This window comes from Vicugna pacos, chromosome 11 (genome assembly GCF_048564905.1).
Source record: "Vicugna pacos chromosome 11, VicPac4, whole genome shotgun sequence".
Classification (NCBI taxonomy): domain Eukaryota; kingdom Metazoa; phylum Chordata; class Mammalia; order Artiodactyla; family Camelidae; genus Vicugna; species Vicugna pacos.
The window spans coordinates 77,627,767-77,655,135 of NC_132997.1; the positions used below are offsets into that span (position 1 = coordinate 77,627,767).

Consider the following 27,369-nt stretch of genomic DNA (forward strand, 5'->3'; position numbering starts at 1 on the left):
TGCCCCTGGGGAGGGTGCTGGTAATGACATTTCCTTCTCCTCTAGACTAGGGACCGGCCTCCAACATAGAGCCTGCCTTCTACATAAAGGCAGGTATGGGCCTTAGGTGGAGAAGAGGGCCAGAGAGCCTTCCCCACCCTTTCTGCATAAACTCATAAACTCAGAGGACGAGGCTGGAAGGGACCCTGTGTGCTACCTTAGCTTGCAGACCCTAAAGTAAGGGGGGTGAGTTTTTAAAATGCAGAAACAGCCCAGGATATTAAGACACTGTGGGTGTAAAGCCAGCACGAGGGTTGCAGCACTGCAGAGCGCTGGAGTAGGGTGAAGGTCACTGCAGGTGGACAGCAGCGTAATATCCAGAAGCCCTTCCACAGTCCCCAGTCCATACCCAACCCTACCCCCAGGGCCAAAGGGATCGGGGTAATGAGTTTTCCTAAAGAAAAGAAACCTTTATTCTTTGGGATACTGAGCCATAAAGCTGGTCTTAACACTTTCCTCAGTATGCCCATCCCCAAGTTTAGTTCTCTTATCTGGGGTCTCCCAGGACTCCCCAGCCAGTGAGGAACCAAACCTGAACAGTCAAGCTTTATTTTTACAAAAATGAACATTGTAGCATGTCTTAAATTCACTAAAACTGCAGGGTTCCCTTTGTCCATCCTTGGTTTTGAAGGAAGACCAGGGCCCAGTGCCCCAGGAATGAGTCCCCAGCCGAAGAGCTGGTCAAGGGTGGGGTCTGACTGAAGTGGAGGTTGAGGGTATTGGCAGTCTCCCCACCTCCTTCAGGAAAGGGGCAGGGAGGGACCAGCTGGGAAGGCTGGAGTACCTCACCTCACCTCTGAGCAGCCCAGCTCTAAGAAGGGGTGGGCCTCTCCAGGCCAGATCCTTGCTCTGGCCAACAGGGAAGCCAGGCCCGGCTGGGTTCAGCTGCTCTCTCCTGAAGCAGTAAGTCCCTTCTCTCCAGCTGGTTCCTGGGAAGGCCCCTGGGTGACCCTAATGCCCAGGAGTCAGCAGCCTTTACCTTGACGTGCCCGAGCGCCATAGTCACAGGCCAAGGAACACAGGCACAGTGGGGGAGGAGGTATCACTGTCTCCTCCAGGCAGGAGAGGTCCCTGAGTAGCTGGCTTCCCTGGCCCACAGGCTGGGGTGGCCCTGTCACGGGTTGTGAAAGTCCAGGATGTGGAGGTTATAAGATAGTGCGGCATAGAGATGCTTGGTGGTGAAGCGCAGACAGTACACAGGACTGCTGAGGGGGGTTGATGTCAGCGGGAAGGCCTGCAAGGGAGGGGCAAAAATGGTGAGAGCATCCCAAAGGGGAGCTGGGGGAGTCCAAACCCAGGACTTCCAGGCCCAGTGCAATGGGACAGGTGCTACTGTAGGCTTTCTCCCACCCTCTCCAGGCACACCGCTCCCAAGTGCAGCCCCTAATAAGTGTCCTGGCATCCTGGAGGCATGAGGGGGCGGGGCCCTTACGTGCAGGCAGGCCCTTTGGCGCCGGTCCCACAGTCGTACAACGCCGTAGTAGGAGGAGCCAGTGGCCAGCAAGTGGTTCCCATCCGTCTGCAGGCAGTACAGGGTGCTGTCATGGGGCTCCTCCCACTCCATGACACACTTCCTGTCCAGGAGGAGGAGATGCAGGGGGAGGTTTGAGGGTCCCCTCCACCTCCACCCCAGCTTCCCCAGGGGCCTTAGGGAGCCATTCTGGCTGGGAGAGGCTGAATCACCATATTCTTTTAAAACCACTTGATGGGGGAAGCCTCCTCAGTAAAGATCTTTCTCACCAAGCCCGTGACCCCAGGCAAGTTATGCCTCATTTACGCTTCACGTGGCCAGACTTAAACAGTCAAGAAAGGCCTCAAGAAAGCTGGGCGAATGCTGAAGGACAGCACTCTGATGGCTCCCAAAGCTCTTATCAGGGCCTGGTGGCTATGGTCTCCTGGACCACAGGACCAGGGCTGCCAGGATGGGGAGTCTAAGCTTGATCTTACCTTGTCAGTTGCTGTCTACCATCCCCTGACATGGAGTCTCTGTCCCTCTCCCTGGGGCCCACAGGACTGGAGGGAGGGCTAGGACTGGCACGGGGTTCCCACTACCTGTCCTCCCACCTAGCACACTCACCGGACACTGGCACGGAGGTCCCAGTAGCGAACGTAGGTGTCATAGCCACAGGACAGGAGTGTGGAAGGGGACTCATACATGACGTCCAGCACTCCAGCCCCTGGCGGAAAGTCACTACCCAGGTGTGTCATCAGCTGCCCACTGGGGAGAGAGGAGGGGCAGAGGATAAGAGGTTGTCCCATCTTGGCCCACACACAGTCTTTTAACCTTCAAACAGCATCAGTCCCTGGGGCATTGCAGCTCTCCTTCCTGAGCTAGAATTAGACTCCCTTAGGATGGGGACACGGGAGGAGATGCCCTTGACTCCCACCCCTCTGACTGGGTCCCAGTCCTTGCCCTTCGCCCTCCCCCAACTGAAGGCCTCATCAGTCACCAGCAGCCCCTCCATCACACCTGCACCCTGGCTGCCCACCGCCCAGCCACTCCTCCGCAGGACGATGAATGGGCCTTGCTGAAGGGGACACACACACACACACACACACACACACACACACACACACACACACACACACACACACACACACACACACACACACACACACACACACACACACACACACACACACACACACACACACACACACACACACACACACACACACACACACACACACACACACACACACACACACACACACACACTCTCTGTTACTTTATACTCCTTGATCCTGTAGGTCATGCAGTTCTGAGCTGCCTGAGTCCAATGCCTTAATTCCTGCCTGTAATCTGGGGCTCAAACCTCACTGGGGATAAAGACCACACAAAGGGAGAAGGGGAGTCCCAGGAGATGTTAAAACAAGTAAACACCTTTGTGTCTGGGGAGAGAAATAGCTGAGAAAGCAGCTTAGCGGGCTGGTCCCTGGTGTTCCTGGCCCGGCTGGCCCCCGGCCCGGGGCTAGCACGCCTCTGTGATCACAGCCCCCAGCCTGCTGGGCTCCAGCTTGCTCCCCCTACTCTTGCCCCTCCCGGTGGCCGAGAGCAGATTACTGAGAAGAACAATCTCTTTGTGACTGTGTAATTCCCTCCGTGACCGCGGCAGTGGGCAGACCCCCTCACCCTGATGCCGGAACCCTAGCAACCACGTAGGGGGGCCTCCTGGCCCTAGCAACTACCCCTCGACATCAAGTGTACCCGCTAATCCCTGTGGCTGGGGGACGAGTAGAAGCAGTGAGTTTCTGCAGAATGACTGGAGGGAAGGAAGATGAAGGGGCCTCCTCCAGGCCCAGGCCTTCAGCTTTGCCCAAGAGATGCTGGGCCTTCTCCATGGCATGAGAGGAGAACAGGGCCATGGACCCTTCACAGGTAAGAGGCCCCAGCATGGGGTTGAGAGCAGTTCGTGGTCTCATCAGCCCAGCTTTGGTTGAAGTAGTGTTCACCAAAGAGCTTGAGGCAGACTGGCTGTCAGCTGTGTGTGAATGTGACCCTCAGCTCCAGTCCTTCCACCTCACACAGACTGACCCTAAGCCTCCGTTCTCCTCAGTGGAGCCGCCATCTTCCCTGAAGACTAAAGGAATAAAGGAGGAGGCTGTTGGTTCTTTTTTGCCCACTCTGCCCTTGGGGAGGGAGGTGGCCCCAGCAAGCAGCACTGTTGCTGTCCAGTCAGGAGTGGGGAATAGGTTAAGTCAGCACCTACCACCAGCCGCCTTCCCAGGGAAGTGCTTCTTCCTGTAAGATGGTAAGTCTCTGTGTGCTGGGGGATCCTGAGAGGGATCTGGCAGAAAGCCTTCTCCCCACAGCAGCATCTCCTAGAGATCACTGACCCAGCTCCCAAGAAGGCTTGCCTTCCCAGATGGGCCACCTGCCATGATTCACCACCCATGGGCAGGCCTGAGAGGGGCTGGGGTCATATTCTTCCTTTCCATCTCTTGCTCTCATATAATGGGTAGGGGCTGTTTTGCTCCATAGTTCTCCCTCCTTCCAGCTTTGGGGGCCCTGCCCCCTCCATTAGTGAGGCCTTCAGGAATGACTGAGAAGCTCTCCCCTTTAATCTATAGAAGTAATTTCATGTTTGTCTGTTTGAAATAGAAGATGAAAGGCAGTGGGGGCTGGGGGGCCTGAAGCCCAGCATGGCTCTACCTGCCCACCCCTGGTCCCAGGGTTCAGAAGGAAGGAGAGCTGGGCATCCATGGACTGAGGGTCGGCAGCAAAAGGGCCATACCCAGACCGAGTTGCCAACCAGGGCCCCTGCTTGGGCATCCAAGCCACCACTGGAAAGTGTCCTGCCACAGCATCTGCAATAAGAAACATAGAACCCTACCCTCTAGGGAGACCCAAGGGCTGAGTGAGCACCAGCCCCTGGCAGCCAGGACAAGTCTTGAAAGCCCCTGTCTGCCAGCACAGCCTGGCCAGGGCCTGAGGAGTTCCTGCTGCACTGGTTCTCTGATTGTCTGCAATGGCCACACACACTAAATGGGCCAATAAAAAGATACAGTTTCTTTTGCCTCTGGACCTGAGACCTCAAGGCTCTGTTGTGCAGTGCCCGTGAGGTTAAGTTCAGAGCATAAACTGACACACCAGGCTCTGGGAAATGGCCTGTCTCTTCAAATAGCAGCCCAGCAGTGCCATAGGAGCCCTGCTGGGGCTTTGATTTGGGAAAACAAACAGAAATGGCACCGTGGGCCCTTCGTGGCCCTCCACCCCAGGACTAGCTCAGCCGCGCTGGTGGAGGGAGCACGATCGGCCCTACAATAGCCCCAAACTTTGGGGGGAAGGGGGACAAAACAAGCTGTCTCCTCAGCCCCTCCTCCCGGGCTCCTTTTCTTACTGCAAGTGTGTTCTTGTAAAAACGATTAGATTGCAATTTGTATAATGTGGTGACCCCCAAATTCAGACATTTCACCCCTTTTCTCTGGAAAGAATGTTAAGAATGCTTCTCGGCTTCTCACTGTGGGGGGTGGGAGGGGGGTGCAGAGTCTTGGCTGTTGCACAACTTGTGTGGGAAAGGGGCTGCTGCTCAGAGCCTCAGGCCAAGACGGGAGCAAGGGCCGGGTCTGTCACTATAGAGGGCCAGACAAAAAGTCCACTCCCTTCCAACTCCTGCACACAAAGCCTGGGCCTCCAGGAGCCACAGGGCTGGGGGGCCCCCACACCAGCCTCCCCCGAGCCTGACTCCAGCAATTCTCTCTCGACACAGGAAAAGATAAAGACAGATGGGGCCGCCCCTGTGAGCCTGATGAATGAGACCAGGCTGGGGAGGGCTGCCTGAAGGAGACCTGTTCCCGCAGCCTGGCTGTGGGCGGCCTCCCCTGGGAATCTCCAATACCTGGGCAGGAAAAGTAAGCAGAGTGCAGTCTCATCCCAGGGACCCTTGAGGGGATCAGATGAGGGAGTTGGGTCTCCCTGGCTCAACCCGCCCTGCTGCCCAGGCAAGTCCCCTGAAGCTGGAGGGGAAGGAGGAGGACAGGAACTTCCTGATAGTCAGAGAGGAGGAAATTTAACACTGACCCCTGGCCCCGCCATCACCATCTTTGTGGGGCCAGCTAACGAGGTAGGTATAGGCCTTGAAGACCCAGCTCTCCTGTCTGGGAGAGGCCTTGAGAATCCAGGCTAGAGTTGGGCACAGAGGAACAGTCCATAGCAAGCCCCCATCCACCCCACCCACCCTACCCCCAGTCTGGCACTGCAGGCCAGGGAAGCCTGGTGCCCTGCTTCACTCCCTCCCTCCCTCCCTCCCAGCTCCCTTGTCCCAGCCTACACACACCTCCCTTGGCTGTTCTCCCTGAGTTCCCAGCCCAAGCTGTGGCCCAAAGAAAAGTCCTATGCTAAAGTGCCCTGAGGGAAGATACCCCTGGCTCCACCACCTAACCCACATCTAACAATGCCCATGGCCCCCACACCATTTACAGCCACTGTTAACACACTGGGTTCCTGATGATGCTCCCTGGAGAGCCTATAGGTGCTCATTCCTGCATCTGTCTGGGTGTGAGGACACCCAATCTGGAATGTGCAACTGCAAAATGTAACAATGGCTTTTGGAGGAGAGAAAGGATGGAAGGGTGACAAATATCTCCTTTCCTACATCTCTGCCCCCAGGGGACAGATGGCCTGAAGGTATAAGCTGGGCCCAACTTAGTTGCTAAGAGAATGGGAGGTTTTTCCTCCTTTCTTCTCTTCCTTCTTTCCACCCCTCCTCCCCTCTTTTCCTTTCTTTGATCAGTAACTATTTACTGAGCACCTTCTGTATACAAGGCATTGTGCCTAATAGAAACTGCGAGGAGATGTGAGGTGAGACTTTGGAGGTACTGTCCCTTCCTCAAGGAGTTTTCAATCCACGGAGGGAGAGAAGTCTGTCATGGATCCAACTAACAACATAAGGGGTGACCTAGTGGGTACCAGAAGAGAGATGAAAGAGCATCTTATAAGGGGGACAGATAAGAGAACATTTCTGGCTGTGCATATTGAGTGATTCTTCAGTGAGTGACAGGGCTGTGACAGGAAGTGACAGGAGAGGGGGGATGGCTCAGGTGAAGGACCAAAAACAACAGAGGTGCAGGGCTGGGGCACTGGTTTGGCTGGAGGTGTGAGTGTGTGAAGGGAACAAGATGCCGGGATCTGACTCCTGGTGTGCGCTGCTCAGACAGCACAAGAGCCAGGAGGCTTTGCAGCAGGGAGTGGTTGTCCTCGCCCAGCCCACTGGTGGTGAGGGTGAGAGAATTAAAGCAGCAGGCAGGTCCTGTGTGTAGCCACAAAGTGGTAGAGACCAGGAGAAGCCCACGGAAGCTTTGCCTGCCCCAGCACCCCTAGGTGAGTGCAGAGGGCCCTTCTCAAGCACAGGCCCCTCACATGCATGTGCGTGCGTGCACAGTCCCAGCACCCGCCCGTGCACACGTGTTCAGACACAATGGCTCAAAGGCCAGGCAGCCGGGCAGCCCACTTTGTACTGCTAACAAGGGGACTGTAATTACAGGAAGGGGCAGCCGGGCAGATAAAAGGATACAAAATTTCAGCATCTGTTGCCATAAAGGGATAAGGAGAAGTGAAACGCAAAGTATCAGTTTGGTGTCAGCAGGCAGAGAGCCAATTTCAAAGAGTTCAGGGGGACAGAGGGGACAAGAAAGAAAAAGGAAAGAGGGAGGGGGAGAAAGAAAGAGAGAAAGAAATTACAGGGTTCCTTGAAGAAGTAAAGAAAAAAAGAAAATGAAAAAAGCTGTCAGTAATACTTTCAAAGGAGAAGGCAGATACTTTAAAGAGGGGCAATTCCCATAATCACCCTGACTGAGGGCCAGGCCCCCTGTCCTGGGTGGAGGCGGAGGGTGAAGAGACAAAGCCACACCTGGGTGGGATGGGCACTAATGGTACCCTCAGAGTGGCCCAGCCTGTGCTCAGGACACCAGTTCCTTCTGCAGATGGTTAGAAAGGGCTGCAGCCAGACACGCTTGCCATTCCAAATGCTATCAGATGCCGTGATATCTATCTACTGTGCTCAGTCCAGGGTCCCAAGATAAGATCCCAGCCTGAGAAGAGGCTATTCCAGGCCACAGGGTAGCCGATAAGGTGGCCCTACGAGTGCTCTAAGGGTCACCAATTCCAGCCATAGGGGTGAGGATCAGGGAGGGCTTCGTGGTGGAGATGCTCTTTATGCTGAAGAGTGAGCAGGGTTTCATTAGGCAGAGAGTGGGTATTCCAGGCATAGGGGTCAGCTAGAGCAAAGGCTCAGAGGGGAAAAATATAGGGTGTCAGAATGTGTGAGAAGAATGTGTCCTCTGCCCCTGCCTTTGTTAAGAAATAGGAGACTTATGGGGCTTAAGGATGGAAATGGAGGAGTAATGGGGAACCAGGAATGACACTGGCCTGAAGGGGAAGGGGAGATGAGGTGGGGCATGCAGGAGCCATGCACATCCTGCCTCAGTGCCCCAGGAGTAGCCAAGTCACCAAAACTCATCCCTACCCCCTTCCCTACCCAACAGTCCCAAGACTGGCGTAGGGCTATGGCCAGACCCACTGCGCCATCCCCAGAGCTGAGATCACAGGGCTTCTCTATCCTGGTTCCCACCTCCCCTCTGCTACTGGGGTGCCCATTGTGCCCTGATCTTAGGGCACCAATGCTAGATCCAGCTCAAATGCGCCTTGGCAGAAAAGGTAAAACCCACAGCAAGGGCAAGCCCAGGGAAAGGTGTGTGTGTGTGTTGTCAGGCCAGTCAGAAAATTCACCCGGGGGGAGGGATAAATTAGGAATTGGGGATTAACAGATACACACTACAGTATACAAAACAGATAAACAGCAAGGACCTACTATACAGTACAAGGAACTATAATCAATATCTTTTTATAACTTACAATGGAAAAGAATCTGAAAAAATATATGTATAAAAATATATATAACCGAATCACTTTGCTATACACCTGAAACTAACAACATTGTCAATCAACTATACTTCAATTAAAAAAGAAGAAACAGCAATAACAACAAAGAGAAAACCCACCAACTCCCTGGGTCCTTCCAGCAGTCCCACACAGACACCTCAACACCTTCCCTGGGGCTGAGCCAGGGGCTCTGCTCAAATGCAGACAGAGAACACAAGCCTTAATTCCTCTAGACCCCAGACTCAGTAAGAGGATGGCTTTGGCACAGTTTCTCAAGGCCTAATGGGACCACAGGGCCTATCTAGGGATACTTCAGTGGTTGGCTGTTGGCACAGTCTGTCAGGATAGAGCCCTTGGGGGCTGGGGACTAGGCCAGAAGACCATCTACCCTCGGAAACAGGAACACCCTGGCACGTCCAAGTTAGGTGAAGAACTCAATCTTTCTCTCCATCTAGTTAGAAATTCCCTCTCTTTAGGCTCAGCTCTAGAAGAGAGAAAGGCAGAAAAGGAGGAAGGGAGAGGGGGACAGCCAAGCTCCTTGCCATCTAGACCGTGGCTTTGTGCCCATGGCTGCTCTCTGACCCAGCCAGAACCTCCCCCTCCCTAGCCCAGAGGGAGAATAGTTTCCAGGCATCTTGGTGAACAAAGGGCTGAGGGAGCCATGGTGACCTTGAAAGAGGTCCCCAGGCATTATGAAAAGCAGCCTAGGCTTCCTGAGGATGTGTACCTGAGAGACATGGATGATGGTGCACTGGTGCCCAAAAGGGCGCCTATACCTCTGAGGTATGTCCCAGCCCCCACCATCATCCTGAGGGCAGCCTCTGGGGGGCAATGCTTTGAGCAAAACTGTCCCTTCAGTACTCCTCCCCTCCAAGTCATAGCACACACATAAAAGAGAAAATCCCAGCACTCAAGTTTCAGCAGTGACAGGTTAAAAGCAAAGAATCCACACAGCATTGCATACTGCCCCACCACTGAGTCCTGCCGGCGTTGTTGCTCCACCCTCCAGATTGGCCTGTCAGTCAGGCTTTGGCATTATTGAAAGATCAAACTCCGTCCTGCCTGTTCATTACCTTAATCCTGTTTTCTACATGGCTTTATTATCTGCTTGGGCTTCTCTGGGAAAGACAGCTACAGATAGTTGTCCTGTCCATCCGTTTCCTCCCATTGAAAGCGGATGTCTCCACCAGGGCATCTTTCCCTTGGTCCCTGAACCACTGGTCCTCCAAGCTTCCCTGGGATAGAAGAGTTTTTTAAGTAAGGCCTGACTCTTCTCAGTGGTGAGGAGGGGAGTCCAGGGGCTAGAAAGAAGGCAAAGTTAAGTGGCTCCCAGGATGGCCAAAAGGTGCAATGGCTGTTTCTTGTATGGCTCCAGTGAGAACTGAGGCCATAGCTGCCTTGTGCCCATTTTCATTTAGGTCCTTCCTGTGTTCTGTAAAGACCCAGTGCTTGGGGTTAGTGAGGTCTTAGGGATTCCACAAAAGAATGCTGTTGAAGGAGCTGGTGCCTTAGAACTCCATCCTGACCATAAATCTGCACCCAGAGCACCCCCAACAAGGCAACCACAGGCAGGAGAGGCCACTCAAAGATTACTCAACCTTCGAGATAAAGCTGGGCCACGGTGGGGTCGTGCACACCCTCCCCACCCCCGTTGTCTGCCATCCTGGGCCCAGGTCAGTGATGATGCCAAGCACAACCCATTACATTACATTAACAGAAGGAGAAGATCTAGAACAAGGGAGGTGATAGCACTTGCCACTCATCAGCCCACACCTGGTGTCCTCAGGACTCAACTGTGAACACCCTGTTTCAAGAGGAATCAAACCATATACAGGTGGCCAACAGGTACATGAAAACATGCTCAACATCACTAATCATCAGGGAAATGCACATCAAACCCACAATGAATTATCACGTCATACCTGTCAGAATGGTTATTATAAAAAAGATGACAAGTGTGGTAAGACTGTGGAGAAAAACCCTCCTGCACTGGGGATGTAATGTACAACATGATAATTAATACTGCTATATGTTATTAAGTTATTAAGAGTAAATCCTAAGAGCTCTCATTACAAGGAAATTTTTTTTCTATTTAATTTTATATCTATATGAAATAGTGGATGTTCACTAAACTTATTGTGATAATCATTTCATGATGTAAGTCATCATCATGCTGTACACCTTAAACTTACATAGTACTGTATGTCAACTGTGCCTCAATAAAAGTGGAAGGAAAAAAAGATTAAAAAAAAAAAAAGAGGGATCAAACCAGCTAAATTAGAGAAACTTTCAGATGAGAATGGTCCTGGAACTAGTATGAGACCAACACTGTAGGTCACCCATCCAGCTATTCCTCACCTTCTTCCTTGCTGACCAAACCCTGATTCTATGCCTGCCCCTTCCCTACCACACTGCCAATGTGCATGCCGGAAAAGCTGGGCCCCTCCCCAGGCCCAGAAGATGTGTCTTGGCTGTTCATTCCATCTCTCTTATCGGGGCTTGGTTTAGGGTATGTACTGGAGCACAATTCTGGCTCACTAAATATGAGAAGTCTGTTTGGGAGCTCCTGGGAACAGCTTCCTCATCTTAAAAAGGGACCCCAGGTAGGGACATGTCCTCTTCCTTCCTTCTCCCCTTTGGATGCTACATTATGAGTTGGTAGAGCTATTACAAACAAGCCTGAGGGCAAGAACAAAAGTGACCTTGACTGGGTGGCAAAGCAGAAAGCTGAGGAGAAGATGGGCACTCATGGTCTCACTGAACTACTAATGAATCCATCAATCCTGGAACCAATCAACCAGCCAACTTCTAAAGTCCTTGTCATTTAAGATACTAATAGTCCCTTTATAGTCTCAGCAACCTGAATTAGGTCTTCATTATTTATAGCCAAAGCCACCTTAACTGATCAACTACATTTATGAGCAATAACTGAAAGGCCTCCAACTTTTTGGCCTGGAAAAGAAAAGACCTGGAGGAGCAGGATCAAAGTTTTCAGAAATTGAAAGGCCTGTCCTTCAGAGGACAGGTTCAACTTGCTTCTTATACAGGATCACAGCTCCAAGAAGATCAACCTTTGATGAAGGGCAAAGGCAGGCATCCCAACTCTCAGAGCTTCCCAAAGATGTAATGTGCTTGGGAAAGTTGTTAGGTTTCCTATCTCTCTGGTTGGATGGCCATCAAGAGAATATTATAGAGAAAACCATATTTAACTGAAACGTCTTGTGTTATTTTTTTTTAAAAAGCCTTTTGGAAACATTGACAATATGATGAATTTTTCCAGAAAAAAAAAAAGTTCTGGCTAATACTTTCCTAGGGAGACGGAAGGAAAAGTCAGGCTACAGCAACAGAGGCAGCAGACAGGCAGGAAGAGCACCTTCACTGCTCCCGTAGATGATAGCACTGCCAGCCAGGAGGGGCCTGGGGTGAAGGGTTCTTAGACTCGACGCCAAAAGCACAACTGATAAAAGAAAAAGTCGGTAATTTGGACTTAATCAAAATTTTAAAAGTTTTTGCTCTGCAGAAGACCCTGTTAGGAGGATTTAAAAAACAAGCTACAGGCTTAGATAAGATATCTGCAAGCCATATATCTGACAAAGGATTAATACCTATAAGATATTAAAACCCTCAAAACTCAACAGTGAAAAGGCAAACAATCCAATTAGAAATGGGCAAACAACTTGAGCAAACATTTCACCAAAGAGAATAACAGAAGGCAAATAAGCATATGAAAAGATGTTCAATATCATTAGCTGTTAGGGAATTTCAAATTAAAACTATAACACAGATAGAGGGTGGGAAGGGATAGATTGGGATTTCAAAATTATAGAATAGATAAACAAGATTACACTGTATAGCACAGGGAAGTATACACAAAATGTTATGATAAATCACAGAGAAAAAAATGTGACAATGAGTGTGTATATGTCCATGAATGACTGAAAAATTGTGCTGAACACTGGAATTTGACACAACATTGTAAAAGGATTATAAATCAATAAAAAATGTAAAAAAAAAACTATAACACATCCATTAAAATAGCTAAAATAAAAAATAGTGATAATACTAGATGTTGTTGAGGATGCGAAGATCCTCTCATACATTAGGGTCAGAATATAAAGTGATAAAGACACTCAAAATACTTTGGCAGGTAAAAAATTAAACATACACTTACCAAATGACCCAGCAGTTGGATTCCTGGGCATTAATCCCAGAGAACTGAAAATGTTATGTCCACACAAAAGCCTATACACAAACGTTCATAACAGTTTTATCTGCAATAATCAACAAGTCAAAAGCAACCCACGTGTCCTTCAGTGGGTGAGTGCTGGTCAATGGGGAAAGAAACTTTGGTATGTCCGTACCAGGGAATACTTTCGAGCAATAAGTAAAGTACTATTGACAGATGCAACAACTTCTGTGGGTTTCAAGAGAATTTCACTGAGTTAAAAAAAAAAAATCTCCAAAGGTTACATACTACATACATTATTTAACTTAGATAATACTTTCAAAATGACAAAACTATAGACATGGAGAACACATAATTGGTTGTTAGGGGTTAGGGACACGAGGGAGAGGAGATGGGGAGGAGGATGGCTGCAACTGTGAAGGGGTACGTGACCGATCTTTATTCCATCAGCACAAACAGTTCTATATCTTGATTGTGGTAGTGGTTACATGAATCTATGCATGGGATAAAATTGTAAAGAAGCACACACACACATAACTGCATCTGGAATAAAGGTCTGGATTGTACCAATGTCAATTTCCTAATTTTTATATTATATTGGATAAGATATTACACAGGTACCTCACCTTCCTGTTTTTGTAACTTCCTATGAATCTATAATTATTTCAAGTAAAAAGTTAGAAAAAAAAAGAATGGCAGATAATCAGATGAGAATGTGTCAAGCCTGCCAAGGCAGAGAATTGTGAATGAAACCTGAATGTACTTTAACTGTTCTGTACTGTTCTTTTTATGGATCTGTAGGCTACTTCCAAAATTTATTTTAGAAAAATCATCTCAAAGGATGGATAGGATTTTATGTAGCCACATAGTCAGGCACTCCTAAGAGAAAAAGTTGGAGAAAAGTAAATCCAAATTGTTGTTGTTATCATAAATTCTACATGAAATTATTTACCTATTATAAATTATTTCAACCGTCTCCTCAAGCTAACACAAACGATTCCATGTGAGAAGGCGCCACAGCAGAGGCTGTCAGTGGGTTGTGGGGCAGGGGTCTTCCCAGCCTCCTCCTGTTCCACGCGGCCAACTGAAGCAGGGGCTGCCTCGGCCATTCCAGCCCCACCCCCACTGGAAGCCATGGTGAACACAGGAAGCTCTTACCTGTTGAGGTCCCAGATTCTTAGGGGTGAGAAGTGCCCACAACAAGCCGTCCCTGTCACAAAAGAGCTGCCAAACAAAAGGAAAGCAGAGTCAGATCTGGCCTGTCAGAACTTGTGGCGGAAATGGCTACACAATGCTCATTCTCCAGGGGATCGTGGGGTTAAGCCAGGATGAGAGAAGCAGCCAAGAGAGCCATCAGATTGTGGGAAGACCACATGGAAAATGGTGAGGGCTGTGACCTCCCAGAGCTGCTTGGCCAGAGGACCCATGGATTCAACTACAGCTGAGTTTGCTGCTCAGACCTGGCTGGGTGGTCTCCACCCCCACTAGACGTGCAACTGAGGCCAAAGGAGAGCGAGCCTGCCGGGCTTTAGGTGTACAGACACCAAGTTCACAATGTCACACTACAGAAATGGTCTCCTGGGAATAGGTTGCTGGGTGCTGGAAGGTGAAGCTCTGGTCAGAAGTGAAGGTGGCTGGGGGGCATTACTGACAGTTTTAAGAGCTGGGGAAATATGATAACTTGGTATAAGCACAGGGCAGGTGTAAATACACCAAAGTGAGAAAAGGATAACTATGAAAGGTGGGGAACAACATGAAAAGGTGAGGGTGAGAGTAGGGCAAGTGAGGGGCCAGGCAGCCAGGACAGCTACGAGTGGGATGGGAGCCAGAGTTTAGAGGACAGTAACAGACACGCCCCAGAGGCAGGTGAGAAGGGATAATCTGTACCTCCCAGAGTGTCTCTTAAACCCCTAAAAAGTTCAACGTATACAATCTGCAAAGTTTCATTTTAAGTGGAGGCCCAATCCCAGTGAGAAGAATCCGTGCAATGAGCCAGGCTGGCCATAGTGCTAGGACTAGAACTTGAACCTATGTGCCAGACCACTCCTTTGTTAGAGGATTTGGAAGAGGTGGGGAGGGGGAGCCAACAGGAACCCTGGGCTTGAAAACCTAAACTCCAGCAAGAGAGTTGAAAGCATCTGTGTCACTCAGGAGCCCTGGGGCAGGGAAGGGCCATGTCCCTACATGTCTGGACATGGGGGGAGGGAGCCTGGACATACTAATGACACGTTAGCAATGTGGGGCAGCAGCCCATTGGCCCTAGCCCTGCCCAGCACCTGTGGCTCTCTGATCCCAAGCATGTCAGCGTGGAGATGGATTTCCACAGAGGGGGCTCTGAGAAGCCGGTGGCTGTCACTTTGACTTGCAGGGGGGTGGGGTGTGGTGGGGGGTTGACCTGCCACTTACTGATGGAGAGATGTTAGGGCAGGAATTGGCCAAGCCACTGATTTACAATCAAAATTGCAGGGCAGGGGTCTGTGTTTCAACCCCAGGCTAACAAAAAGGCCACACGAACCACCCTGGGGCTTCCATGCCTCAAGACAAGACTTCCTCTAAGGACATGCTCAGTCATCCCAGCTTCCTCTTAACCCATAAGCGTGCCACAGCCACTAAACTAGAGTGATGTGCCGAAAGAGCCACTTCATCATGCCCCAAGTGGCTCCCAGCCCAAAAGCAGCCACTGGACACTGAAGCCCCGAACTACAGCCAGGAGGTGTTGTCCTCACTTCCCTCCCCTGCTGACATTTTTCTCTTGAAGATAATCCATTAATAACTGGTAAAGACAATTACCTGGGGTTGGAAACGTAATAGCCACTTGGAAATCATTTGAGCAGGCAGTTGGGCTCTTTAGACTTTTGAGGACTGGGGGCCAGGTGAGGGGCGCCAGCACAGACACACAGACACCTCTTAAGGAGGCCTGTGGCAAGCCTCTGACTGGCCACAGGATTAAATTAGTGTCAAGGTAAGTCAACAGAGAGAGAGATGGGAGGCATCTGGAACCTGAATCCCTGCCACTCCCTCAAACTCTGAGCTCCCAGCAGGCTGGGGTGGGGATAGGAACACCTACCCTGGGACTCCTGTCCTCCATTCCTGCCTGCCCACCCTGACCCTGTCCATCTGCCTCTAGGAGGAGTGCCTCTCACCTTCATGCCCCACGAAGGCCTTTCTTAACCGCCTGTACATGACACCCAGAAACATTTCTTTCCAAAAGCTGCCCTTTTCCTTTGCTTAACCATGTGAAATAGGGAGGAGGAGAAGGAGGAAGAGTAGAGAGTCCCCCTGGCATTTAATGAGGACCTAAGAGTTTAACCAAATCAAACATTCAGTGAAAAACTACATAAGCAATGAACTGATTTGGAGCCAGGTCCTGCTGGGACATTCACCAAGACTCACACCCAAACCATGGGGACTGCCAAGGGACAGGGACAGTAAATTCATGCTTAACAAGAAGAGGCAGGAGCCGCTGACTCCCCAGGGGGCTTGATTGGCCTTCCTCTTAGTCCCTGCCACACCCTGATCTCACCTTCATGGGACAAATGGTATTTTGGAATTATCTTCCCATCTTCCTTTTGAGATCATGGACTGTCTGGTGGCTCTTGTGTACTCAAGTGCCCAGCACAGTGCCTGGCCCAAAAGAGGAACCCAGAACAAATCTGTGGACTTCAACTGAAAGGGCCTTCCCGAGCTGGCAGCCAACAAGGCTGGGGAAGCTTGTCAAATGGGCTGTGAAGGGGGTCCCTCTGCTCCCTAGAGGAGTAACTCCCAAATCACCAGACTCAGACCTGAAGGACGCATGACACAGTCATACACTGTTGGTGCAGCTCCACAACCAGACAATAGATGAGAAGTACCAACAATATCTAAAAATTCATGTTAGCACATGCACACACGCACATGCTCTCTCAGCTTGAGGGTCTGAAAGTCATCCTGACTCCATAAACTCTAGTCTTTTTGGACCAGAAAGCTGTTACCAGAAGCCAGCCTTTTATAATTTCTCATCTAGTCCCAGACCTTACCTAGATCCCCAACCTACCTCACTGGCCCCCTGGCCCCAGCTCAGGCAAACCTGGCATCACAGAGATCATTACCAGGCCCAAGAAGCAGACATAGGAGCTCTCACATCAGAGCAAGACACCAGGAAAATCAGGGACTTTGGTATTTTAAGTTGAGGGATAGAAAATAATAAGATAACGGAAAAGAGGAGAGGATTATAAGAAGGAAAATTAGCTGGATGCCAATTTTCTTAGCTGGACTAAATTAGCTGGGAGGGTGAAAAGAAGGTAGATTCCTGCTGCCTCTGCCTTAATTTAGCCCTCCTTAATTACAGTAATAATTGACTGAGCATTTGCTGTGTGCCAGGTTCTGACAGGTGTTTCAAAAGCACTACCCCATCTAATTCTCATAGCCCTGTGCAGCAAGTACCACTTTCCTTATTTTATAGGTGAGGAAACTGAGGCACAGAGAGGTAGAGTGACTTGCTCTAGCTCACTAGCTGGACTGGAATTTGAACCCAGTCAGTCTTAATTCCAGAACCCAAGTGATTTTACACCCTTTGCCCCGTAAATTCTCTCCTGAGCACCTAGTATAATGCCGGACCCATATTGAAAACTCAAACGCTTACTGAATGAACGAATGGACAAATGAACAAATGACTCCACCTGGAAGAAAAAAGGAGCGACTGAGGGGCTCTGAGGAGGGGCAGCAGAAGGGGCGTGCTCAGCAGCTGTGCCCCGTGGCTGGCCTGGAGCTGCCCAGCTGGCCCAGGCCCCAGCCGCCTCTGAGCTGGGGCTGACACACTTTGGCAAGGGAGGCCACCAGAGCTGTCACATCATTCACCAACATGCCCATCAAGTGTATTCAGTTCTCTTCAACCCGCATTGGCATTTTAATTACTGTTGGGTAAACTAATTTGTACAAATGAAGGCCGGGCTGCCTAATAGAATATGCAAGCTCTCTGACCTCTGACAGGCACTGACACGAGATACAAAGGCCGCCGAGGAAGGCTTTTTATCTGAGCCTTATTACTCTCTATTACTCCAATTAGTCAGGCTCCAGTGCTCCTAATTGGAGGAAAAATTGCAATTAAATCAATTTTTGATGGGCTGCAAGTGGGCTCCCGAACCGCCCTGCTTGTGAAACACTGATATTATAGCAGCAAAGGTCACAGGCTTCATCGGCACCTGGGGGTCCCTCGATTTCCCTTGGCCCCCTCCTAAACTGCCTCAAGGAAACCCCTGCCCCTCCATCAGCTCGGCCAGCAAGGGTGGGAAGGAGAGAGTCATTAGAACATGTCAGGTCTCATTGCTGCTGCCGCCATCTGCCAACCTGCGCCATTGACATCATTATAGCAACTAAGTCCCAAAGCATGAATGCAGTGCGAAGGTCACACAAACTCACTGGGTGAGGAGAGGCCAGGAGCAGGAGTGCAGTGACAGCGCTGTGAGGGAAGGACCAGTGGAGTGGGAACAGGAGGTCAACAGAAGTCAGGAAGAGGAGAGACATAGTCCAGGGAAGATGAAGTGTGTGGCAGCCAGTTCCCAAGATCCAGCCAACAGGGCACCCTAGGCCACCCAAGGGGAAGGGAAATAGATGTACTTGGGAAGGAAAAAAAAAAAGAGAGGGAGAGACAAAGAAATCTTGTTCTCCCCAGCAAACATCCCACCTTGCAGCTGGGGAAACACCCAACTGAATGCTGTACACAGACCAGAGGCTGACAGTCACATCAGTGATGGGGGCAGGAGCACACTGTGGGGCCTACCATCCATAGCAGTCCCTGCCTATAAAGGCTGGGCAGGGGGTGCCTAGAACTAAAGCTGTAAGACCAGGGGAGGGGAAGAAGGTAAACACAACTTTGTCCATCAAACTAAAGGATAACAAGACCGAGAAGCCTATCTGAAGCTTGAATGAGTAAAGTTTAAGGCAAATAAAAAGAAGTTCCATTTCACATAGCAACCGGCATATACCACTACCTCAAAGAGATGGTGCAGACAGAAAATACAAATTCAAAAGACATTTAGCCAACTTCATGGATGACTGAAACAAAATAGGTTAACAGGGAAAGAAGGATGTGCCTTGCCTTCAAGGGGTCAAGACCAAAAACATGTTGAATAAATGCTGGCCCATCTACCTAATGTAATATTACACAGATATTTAAAATGATGTTCCCAATGAATACAGATAAGATGCTTATGATACTATTATAAGAAAAAAACATTAGGGTACAATTATCTTAAAACTATTTTAAAATACAACTATTTAAAAAATAACCTGTGAAAGGTAAAGTAAACATAACTTTGTTCATCAAACTACAGAATAATAAGACAAATTTTTTTTTATTACAAAGGAAGCAAGAATATACAATAGGGAAAGGACAGTCTCTCCAAAAATGGTGTTGAGAAAACTGGACTGCTACTTGCAAAAGAATGAAACTAGACTACCTTACACCATACACAAAAATTAACTTAAAATGGATTAAAGACTTGAATGTAAGACCTGAAACAGTAAAACTCCTAGAAGAAAACACAGGCAGTAAGCTCCTTGACACTGGTCTTGGCAGTGATTTTTTGGATCTGACTTCAAAAGCAAAAGCAACAAGAGCAAAAATAAACAAGTGGGACTACATCAAACTAAGAAGCTTCTGTATAGCAAAGGAAATCATCAACAAAATGAAAAGGAAACCTACTGAATGGGAGAAAGTATTTGCAAGCCATATATTCAATAAAAGTTAATATCCAAAATATATTAAGAACTCATACTACTCAATTGCCAAAAGACAGACAATTTGATTCAGACATGGGCAGAGGACATGAATAGACATTCTTCCAAAGAAGACATACAGATGGCCAACAGTCACAAGAAGAGATGTAACATCATTAATCATCAGGGAAATGCAAATCCAAACCACAGTGAGATATCACCACACCTGTTAAAATGACTATTATTAAACAGACAAGAGGTAAGTGCTGGGGGGTGTATGGAGATAAGGGTACCCTCGTGCACTGTAGGTGGGAATGTAAACTGGCGCAGCTACTATGGAAAACAGTATGGAGTTTCTGCAAAAAAAAAATGAAAAACAGAACTATCATATGATCCAGCAATTCTACTCCTGGGTATTTATAAAAAAACAAAACAAAAATACTAGTTTGACAAGATATATGCATCCCCATGTTCACCGTAGCATTATTTACAACAGCCAAGAGATGGAAACAATCTAAGAGTGTATTGATGGACGAATGGATAAAGAAGATGTGGTATGTGTATGTATGTATATGTATGTATATGTATGTATGTGTGTGCGTATACATCAAACCATGTATGTGTGTGTGTTCATCAAACACACACACACACAATGAAATACTACTCAGCCATAAAAAAGTATGAAATCTTGCCATTTGTAACATGGATAGGCTTTGAGGGCATTATGCTAAGTGACATAAGTCAGACAGAGAAAGACAAGTACTATATGATTTCACTTATATGTGGAATCTAAAACAAACAATCAAAACAAAATTAGCTCATAGATACAAAGAACAGATTGGTGGTTGCCAAAGGGGAGGCAGGTAGGGGATAGGAGAAATGGGTAAAGGGGATCAAAAGGTACAAACTTCCAGTTATAAAATAAATATATCATAGAGATGTAATGTACAGCATGGTGACTATCGTTAATAATACTGTACTGCATTTTCGAAAGTAAGAGAGTAAGTCTTAAAAGTTCTTACCACAAGAAAAAAATTCTTGTACTTATATAAGGAGACAGATGACAACTAGACTTACTGTAGTGATCATTTTGCATTGTATACTAATATCAACTCATTAAGTTGTAAACCTGAAATGAATATAATGTTTTGTATCCATTACACCTCAATTTAAAACACAGCCTGTGTATAGAAGAGGAAAGAGTGGAAGGAAACATACTAAAAAGCTTTAAGTGATTTGGACAATAGAGCAATTAGCAATTCTTCTTTTAAATTTTATTTTCTGAATCTTCTTTAATGAGCATGCATTACTTTTTAAAGGGAAAAACATTATTTACATCTTGTAAAAGAAAATACAATATAATCACACACTCCTGTCCATTGACTCATGGCCAAAAGCAGGTGGATCTGATTATGAGCTGCCTGCTGCAGCAGGTTTCAGCAATGGTGGCCCTGGCACATCTTGCACTGAAGCTTTGGGATTGACCAGTGGCCCAAAGTTAGGACAGGAGGCCCCAGATCAGAAGGGAGGGGCTCCACTAGACTCTTCCAACTAGGCACTGGCCAGTAGGGAGCAAGACTGACTCCTGACTCCCACAGCTGGCAGAGACCTGGAACACCTCACCCAGTGTTTGTCTGTCTGTCTGTCTCTCTCTCTCTCTTCCTCCCAGCCCCCTGCCCCCTGCTGCCAAACACACAGCCCCTCTCAGCCTATGTGTATCAGGATAGGGTGGTGCAAGTAGGCCACCTAGAGTGTCTGGAGGCTGGGGCTCCCAATGCTCACCTCCCACTGCAACCCTATCAAACAAGAGCAACAAAGCAGGCTTTCTGCTGCCCCACAGAGAAGGGCAGTCCAGCAGCTGGGAAATGCCTCTACAGAAACACAAAATGGTTATTTTCCATTTTAACCAGTGGTAAGAGGGCAGCCTGGCCAAGGATGTAAGACCCTGGCCCAGGCTAAACAAGAGGAGGCTCAAGATAGAGGCTGCTCTTCCCAAATGTACCAATTCCACTCAAGAAGTAGAAGCTTAGAAACCTGAGCAATGGAAAGGCAGAATTAATAGAGAAAAAATTAACTACATCAAAAACAATGGAGTAACATGTTCATTCAATCTATTGAGTTTAACTAGATATGCTTAAGAGTTTCTACACTCTATTTTCCATCTACATGGCCTCTAAACTCAAGCTTCATCCACTCTCAAGAAGAAGAAATGGCTATATGTTGCAGTGCTAAAGATAAAACAGACCAGGTCAGACTTCCTGAGAAATGATACAATACTCAAAAAACTATGGACCCAAGAAGAGGCATGGAAAAAGAAGAAATACCTATGGTCATTATTTGCAGACAATGTAATTGTCTACCCAGAAAATCCAAAAGACTCAAGTAAAACTATTACAACAAATTCCAGGGTTGGATGAGGTGGATGGGAGCACGGGCTCAGGGCTCCTGGCTCTGCCACCCAGTAACCATATGATCTTGGATGAGCTATTTAACTGGGCTCTAATGCCCAGTTTCTTTGTCTGTAAAACAGAAATAATAATAGGATATAGGCATAAGTTTGTTGTAAAAATTACATGAGATAAGATGCTTAGAGTAGTGTATGGCACATAGCAAATAACCACAGACGTGAGCTCTTATAAACCAACAATCCACCCCACCAAAATGAAATCAGAAATCCATTTACAAAAAAGAATTAAGAAACTGTAAAATAGCCAAGAATAAACATAACAAAAAACCAAAAAACCAAGACAGCCTCATATAAAAAATTATACTGTATCCTTTACTAAACGACATAGAATTGCTCAATAAGTGCAGAGATCTGGCATGTTCCTGGATGGGAAGTCTCAAGATTACAACTGTCAGTTCTCCCCTAATTAATCTAAAAATTCAATATAGTCTCATCGAAACAAGATTTTTTACTTAATCAATTGATTTAAAAATTCATGTGGAAGAGGAAATGCGCAAGAATAACCAAGAAGTATTTTTAAAAGAGCAATAAGAAACAAGTCACTCCACCAGATACCAATGTTCATGCCAAAAAAGACAAACAGATCAATGGATCAGAATAAAGAATCCAAAGTCATACCTGTACATCTGCAGGGAATCAGTAGATCCTAAATGTGGCCTTTATAGACAGTGGATAAAGAATGAACTAATCAATAAATAGTACAAAAAACCATAGGGTGCACGTTTGGAAAAAATAAAATTAGAGCCCTAACTCACAGCAGACATCAATTCCAGATGGATTAAAGACATAAACATTTTAAAAACTATACAAAAAACCATAAATGTATCAGAAGAAAACACAAGAAAATAGTTTTACAATCCTGAAGTAGGAAAGACATTTCATAAGACAAAACAAAATTCTGAAGCCATAGGGGCAAAGATGACAGAACTACTCTCCAAATAACAAAAACTTTTACACAACAGCAGACACTGTAAACAATAGACTGAAAGGAATTACCAGATATACGCAGTAGTCAAAAGAGTAATACCCAGAACATATCGAGATCTTACAAATCACAGGGGAAAACAGTAGAAAAATGAGCAAAAATTTTTCAATAAGTAATCTACAGAAAAAAAATACATTTGGCCAAAAAGCACATGAAGTAACATTAAACCTCCTAGTAATCAAAGAACTGAAAATCAGAAAAACAATGAAAATGATTGCAAACACTTATATAGCATTTACTAAGTGCTGGCTACTGTTCTAAGCACTTTATAAAATTAGTTCATTTAACCCTCAAAAGATTCCTACATATTTGAGGGTATTCTTCTAAGTATGATAATGGTATAGTACTTACATTTTAAAAGCATCACTGTCTTTCAGAATATACACTGAAATATTTATTTATATGCCTGACATTTGCTACAGAATAATATGGGTGGGAAAAGTGAGTGAGCAGTATTGAAGAAAAATTGGCTGAGAGTTGATAATTATTCTACTTTTGTATATTTTGAAATTTTCCATAGTAAAAAAATTTTAAGTCACTGAGGTATGTACTACCAGTACCATCCCCCTTTTACAGATGAGGAAATGGAGGAAAAGAAATTAAGTAGCTCACCAAGGTCACACAGCTAGCAGGTGGAAAGACTCATGATTTGACCTCAGCCGGTGGGGTTCCAGAGTCCAATTCTTAATCACTATTCTATACCTACTCCCCAAATTACATATCATTTTTTACCCTCTGGAGAAACAAAAAAATTTTAATCAGATATTATCCAGTACTGATAAGTGTAAGAGGAAACTGGTATTTATATACTGTTTGTGGGTATATAATTTGCACCTAAAAACTTTTAAATGTACTTACCCCCTCAACCCAGCAAGTCTTTTCTAAGTATCTTTCCTACAAAAATACCTGATTATATGCACAAATAGGCAAGTACACAGTTGCTTCCTGAGATATTGTTTGTAATAGCAAACCACTGGAAGCAACCTACGTGTCCATCAAGAGCAGGATGGCTAAGTAAATGATGGTGCATCCATATTATTCTGAACTAGAATGTAGCAGTAAAAAGAATGTCTTCTGACAGCAAAGGACCTCTGAGCCACACGGGCACCAGAGGAAAAATTTAAGTTGCAGAACAAATACATAATGTGAGCTTAAAACAAAGCAACACTTTGCATGTATGTATATATATAGACATATATACTCATGAAATGTGATGTCTGATGTTTGCTTCAAATTAGAAGATCTAGAGTGACACATACCAAGACTTCCAAAAAAAAGGAAAAGGATGGAGGAAGGGGCCACAGGAAACTGAAGGGAATTTTAATTTTATATTCTATGTTTTTTAAACCATTTGAACTTTTCACAATTGGGACACAGTTACATATTACTTATCTGAAAAATTAAACAAAATAGAAAATGAGAAATTAAAAGGAGGATGGTAATAAGAATATTCATTTTGAAGTTGCCTTAAAGAAGGGTTGTATATTGGTGGCACCCTGAATTCAATGTGATTCAGAATAACACACAAACCGCATGGTCTCATGTCTCCTTCCTGAACCTGGTTTCCAAGTGATTAAGGCCTGGAAACAGTTACCTATGCAAATTCTTTGCTCTTGTATTATATACTCTCCAAATATCTCTTTTATAACCACTTTCTCAGTAAAGAGGTTAACAACAAGCTTCTTCAAACAGGTGAGCTACTGAACTCTGCTGCTAGCCCATCAGAGCCTGGCTTACCCAACAACAGTGCCCTGTACTTACTAGGTACTCAATTGACTGTAGCTGCTATGGCTAGCTAAGCCTGAAGCACAAAATACATTTCCAACTTCAAAACAAATCACTTTTTCCTTTTGGGCAGTCCATTTTGTCATCATGGTAGTGGTCAGGCCCAAGGCTGGGCCACCAGGCTGCTAATGTCTTCTCCTGGGCATGGGTGGCCCACATGGTCTGGTGAGCATTGGGGAGACTGAGGCCAGAAGAGCTCTCGTGTTTTTTCAGGTTTCCTTATGAATATAAGTGGCTGGTATTTCAATATGGGTATGAGATGGAAGGATTACAAGAACCACCAGGATCAACTGCGGCTCTCCAAACAGAGAGGAAAGGAGAGCTCAACTAGAGAGCTGCACAGATAAGACGGACACCAACTCCACAAGTTTATTTTAAAATCTTATTCTTCCTAAACATATGCACATTAACAAACCACAGAGGGACCCTGAGACTCAAGACTTGATCCAGATTTGGGCAGGAGCATTACATGTTTATAACACAAACAGAGAAGAGAGATGAGGACAGGTCAAAGAGGAATCTGTGTGACCTGTGATCCTGAGGTCCTACATTTCTGACCCACTGTCACATTTAGGCCAAGTGATGGAGTTCCCTAGAGACTGGCTTGGCTCTTATTTTTATTCTCAATAGCACATAAGCACCAATGTGGGGTATTTTCCTGTGACAAGCATCAAAGTACAATCAAGACTTTTGAGAAAGAAGTTCTCTCTGAGGAATCAAAGGACAGGAGAGGCCACAGACTGTCTACCATGTGCCTGCCTGACTGGCCTTCCTTGTTCACTGGCATCATAACTCTGGCAGGGCTTAAAGAGAGAGAGGTCCTGATGACTAACCAAAAAGGGTCCCACACTGATACCAAGCAAGCTGAAAAAAGGGAGGTGGAGGGTGTGAGTGTTGATCTACAGATTCACCACCACCATCTGCATCCATTTCTCTTCCATCAAAACAGGCAGAGAAGAAGGGGAGGTGAAGCTCCACACTCCTCAACCTAATCTGATTGCTACGGCATTTTCCACCATTACCCTGAAGGAGGTGGGGGTGTAGTGGTCAGTCAAGGAGAGGGGAAGGGGTGTTGTGGAGGTTGATAGGCCAGTAATGCCTGCTAAGCATCATAAATTATACACAACAGGGCTACAGAAGTAGGCTCCATGAGAAGTAAAAAGGAGAGGACTGTGTGTCTCCATACATGGTAGGTAAAACCTATTCCTTAAGAAAGAAGGGCTCTGTTGTAGAGGAGGGCCACAAGCAAACCTTGGTATGCAAATTCAACCAATAACTCTTGTGTTGACTCCTTCCCTGTGATGGGAGACATGACGGGCCCCAGAGTCCTCACACTGGCACAGACTGAGGGTTACTTTACAGGGGGATGTGGAAGGATCATGAGGCTGGAAACAGTAGAAAAGTGGGGTTACTCAGGTCCTTTTCTGCAAGACTTCCATTACAGGGTTTCTCAGGAAGGCCAAGTTCTGAGGAACTTCCTTGCTTCCAGATTAGTTGGCAGCACCAGGAATCTTGACCTTGAACTTTGTTCCTCCTCAAGATTACCTGCTCTCTCGACAACAGCACTAAAGACTAGAGAGGCAGCAGTCTGTGTTCCATCCTGTTCTACTGGAGTCCTGGAGTCTAATTCAGTTATTTTCCTCTGGAGGAGGCCCAGCCAGGTCGGGTCTGTGCCATCCCAGGACTTGGCTCCAGTCTCTCTCTGCCAGACTAGGAGTGTGCTGGGCCACTGTTCATTTGTCCAACCTCATGTATTTGCAGTCAGGGTTTTACTCCTATGCATGTCAAACAAAGTGGCAGGTTTTTCTAAGGACAACATCAACAGCTTACAAAGAAGGAATTTCTTATCAGCAAAGCAGTAATAAAGTGAGGAAGAAGAGGTTAAAGGCTGCAGTGCCACCGTTCCCTCCAGACTGACTGACTGAGGGCTGGTGGCCGAGGCTCTGAGCTCAGTGACCATCCATATACTAGCGCCATCTGCCTAGACACCTTAGGACTGGATGTCAAGAAGTAATTTGGTCTTTATGAAAACAGTAGGTGCTGATTGTTCTGTCTGCCCTATTGGCTCCCTCTATATAGGTGATTCCTGAGCAACTTCCCATGTTCTTACACACTCTCACTCCCTGGCCACAGTGAACTGGTCAAAGGGTGGGCACCTTACCCAAGCAAGGCCAATGAATCTCTGCCCTGGGATTTCTGAATGCCAGCCACACTCCATGACTTAATCTGTGAGCTGCCAAACTCAGGAGCTCTTGGCAGCCTCTGGAATAAGCTGGTCAGCTAGGAAAAAGGAAGGAGCTGAGATCCAAGAAGAAACAGAAATGAGCACCCCAGAAGGATAAGACCTGACAGCATTGTGGTCTCTGGGTCCAGCTAATCCTGAGCCCTGCTGTATTTCTGTTTTTCCTTTGGCTTGTATGCTCAGATTTGCCCTTGGATTTATAAGCCAAACATTCCCCATTTTATTTAACTTAATGTGAGTTTGGTTTCTGTCACTTACAACCAATTTGTCCTGACCACTACAGAACCTCTATTCAGTAGTTGCTGGGCTTCTCACCCACCTGAATGTCCTAACAGACGAGCAAAGGGCTTCGCCAGGCACCTACTGGGCACCTTGAGGCCTGGGTAAGAACAGACACCTCAACCGTGAAACCAATAGCTGGTGAGCCTGCTAGGAGAGCAGATAAACAGGGCAGCACAGTCTGGCCTCGAACTTCAGAAGGGGGATGACGTGTTCTCTTACACCTTGGACCAAAGAGAGTGCCAGGGAAAAAACCTACTCTCCCACACCCAGTAGTGGGTGAGGAGACAGTCTGCACAACAGCAGATAA

At 47.0% G+C, this 27,369-nt stretch overlaps 1 protein-coding gene across 3 annotated transcripts in view; it reads right to left on the bottom strand.

The window, feature by feature from the left end:
- Window positions 1-572: 572 nt before the first annotated feature.
- FBXW4 (F-box and WD repeat domain containing 4) overlaps window positions 573-27,369 on the bottom strand; it is a 77,804-nt gene continuing 51,007 nt past the window's right edge. Inside the window, exons 6-9 of one of the 3 annotated variants that reach the window (XM_072971788.1) lie at window positions 13,764-13,829; window positions 2,117-2,257; window positions 1,472-1,558; window positions 573-1,273 (exon numbers count right to left, since the gene is read on the bottom strand). In XM_072971788.1, the coding sequence (XP_072827889.1) occupies window positions 1,261-1,273; window positions 1,472-1,558; window positions 2,117-2,257; window positions 13,764-13,829 (307 nt within the window). In that variant the 3' untranslated portion in view covers window positions 573-1,260. Of the gene's footprint in view, window positions 1,274-1,471; window positions 1,614-2,116; window positions 2,258-13,763; window positions 13,830-27,369 lie in introns of all 3 variants that reach the window. The other 2 variants (XM_006210595.4, XM_072971787.1) reach the window with 2 other exon arrangements.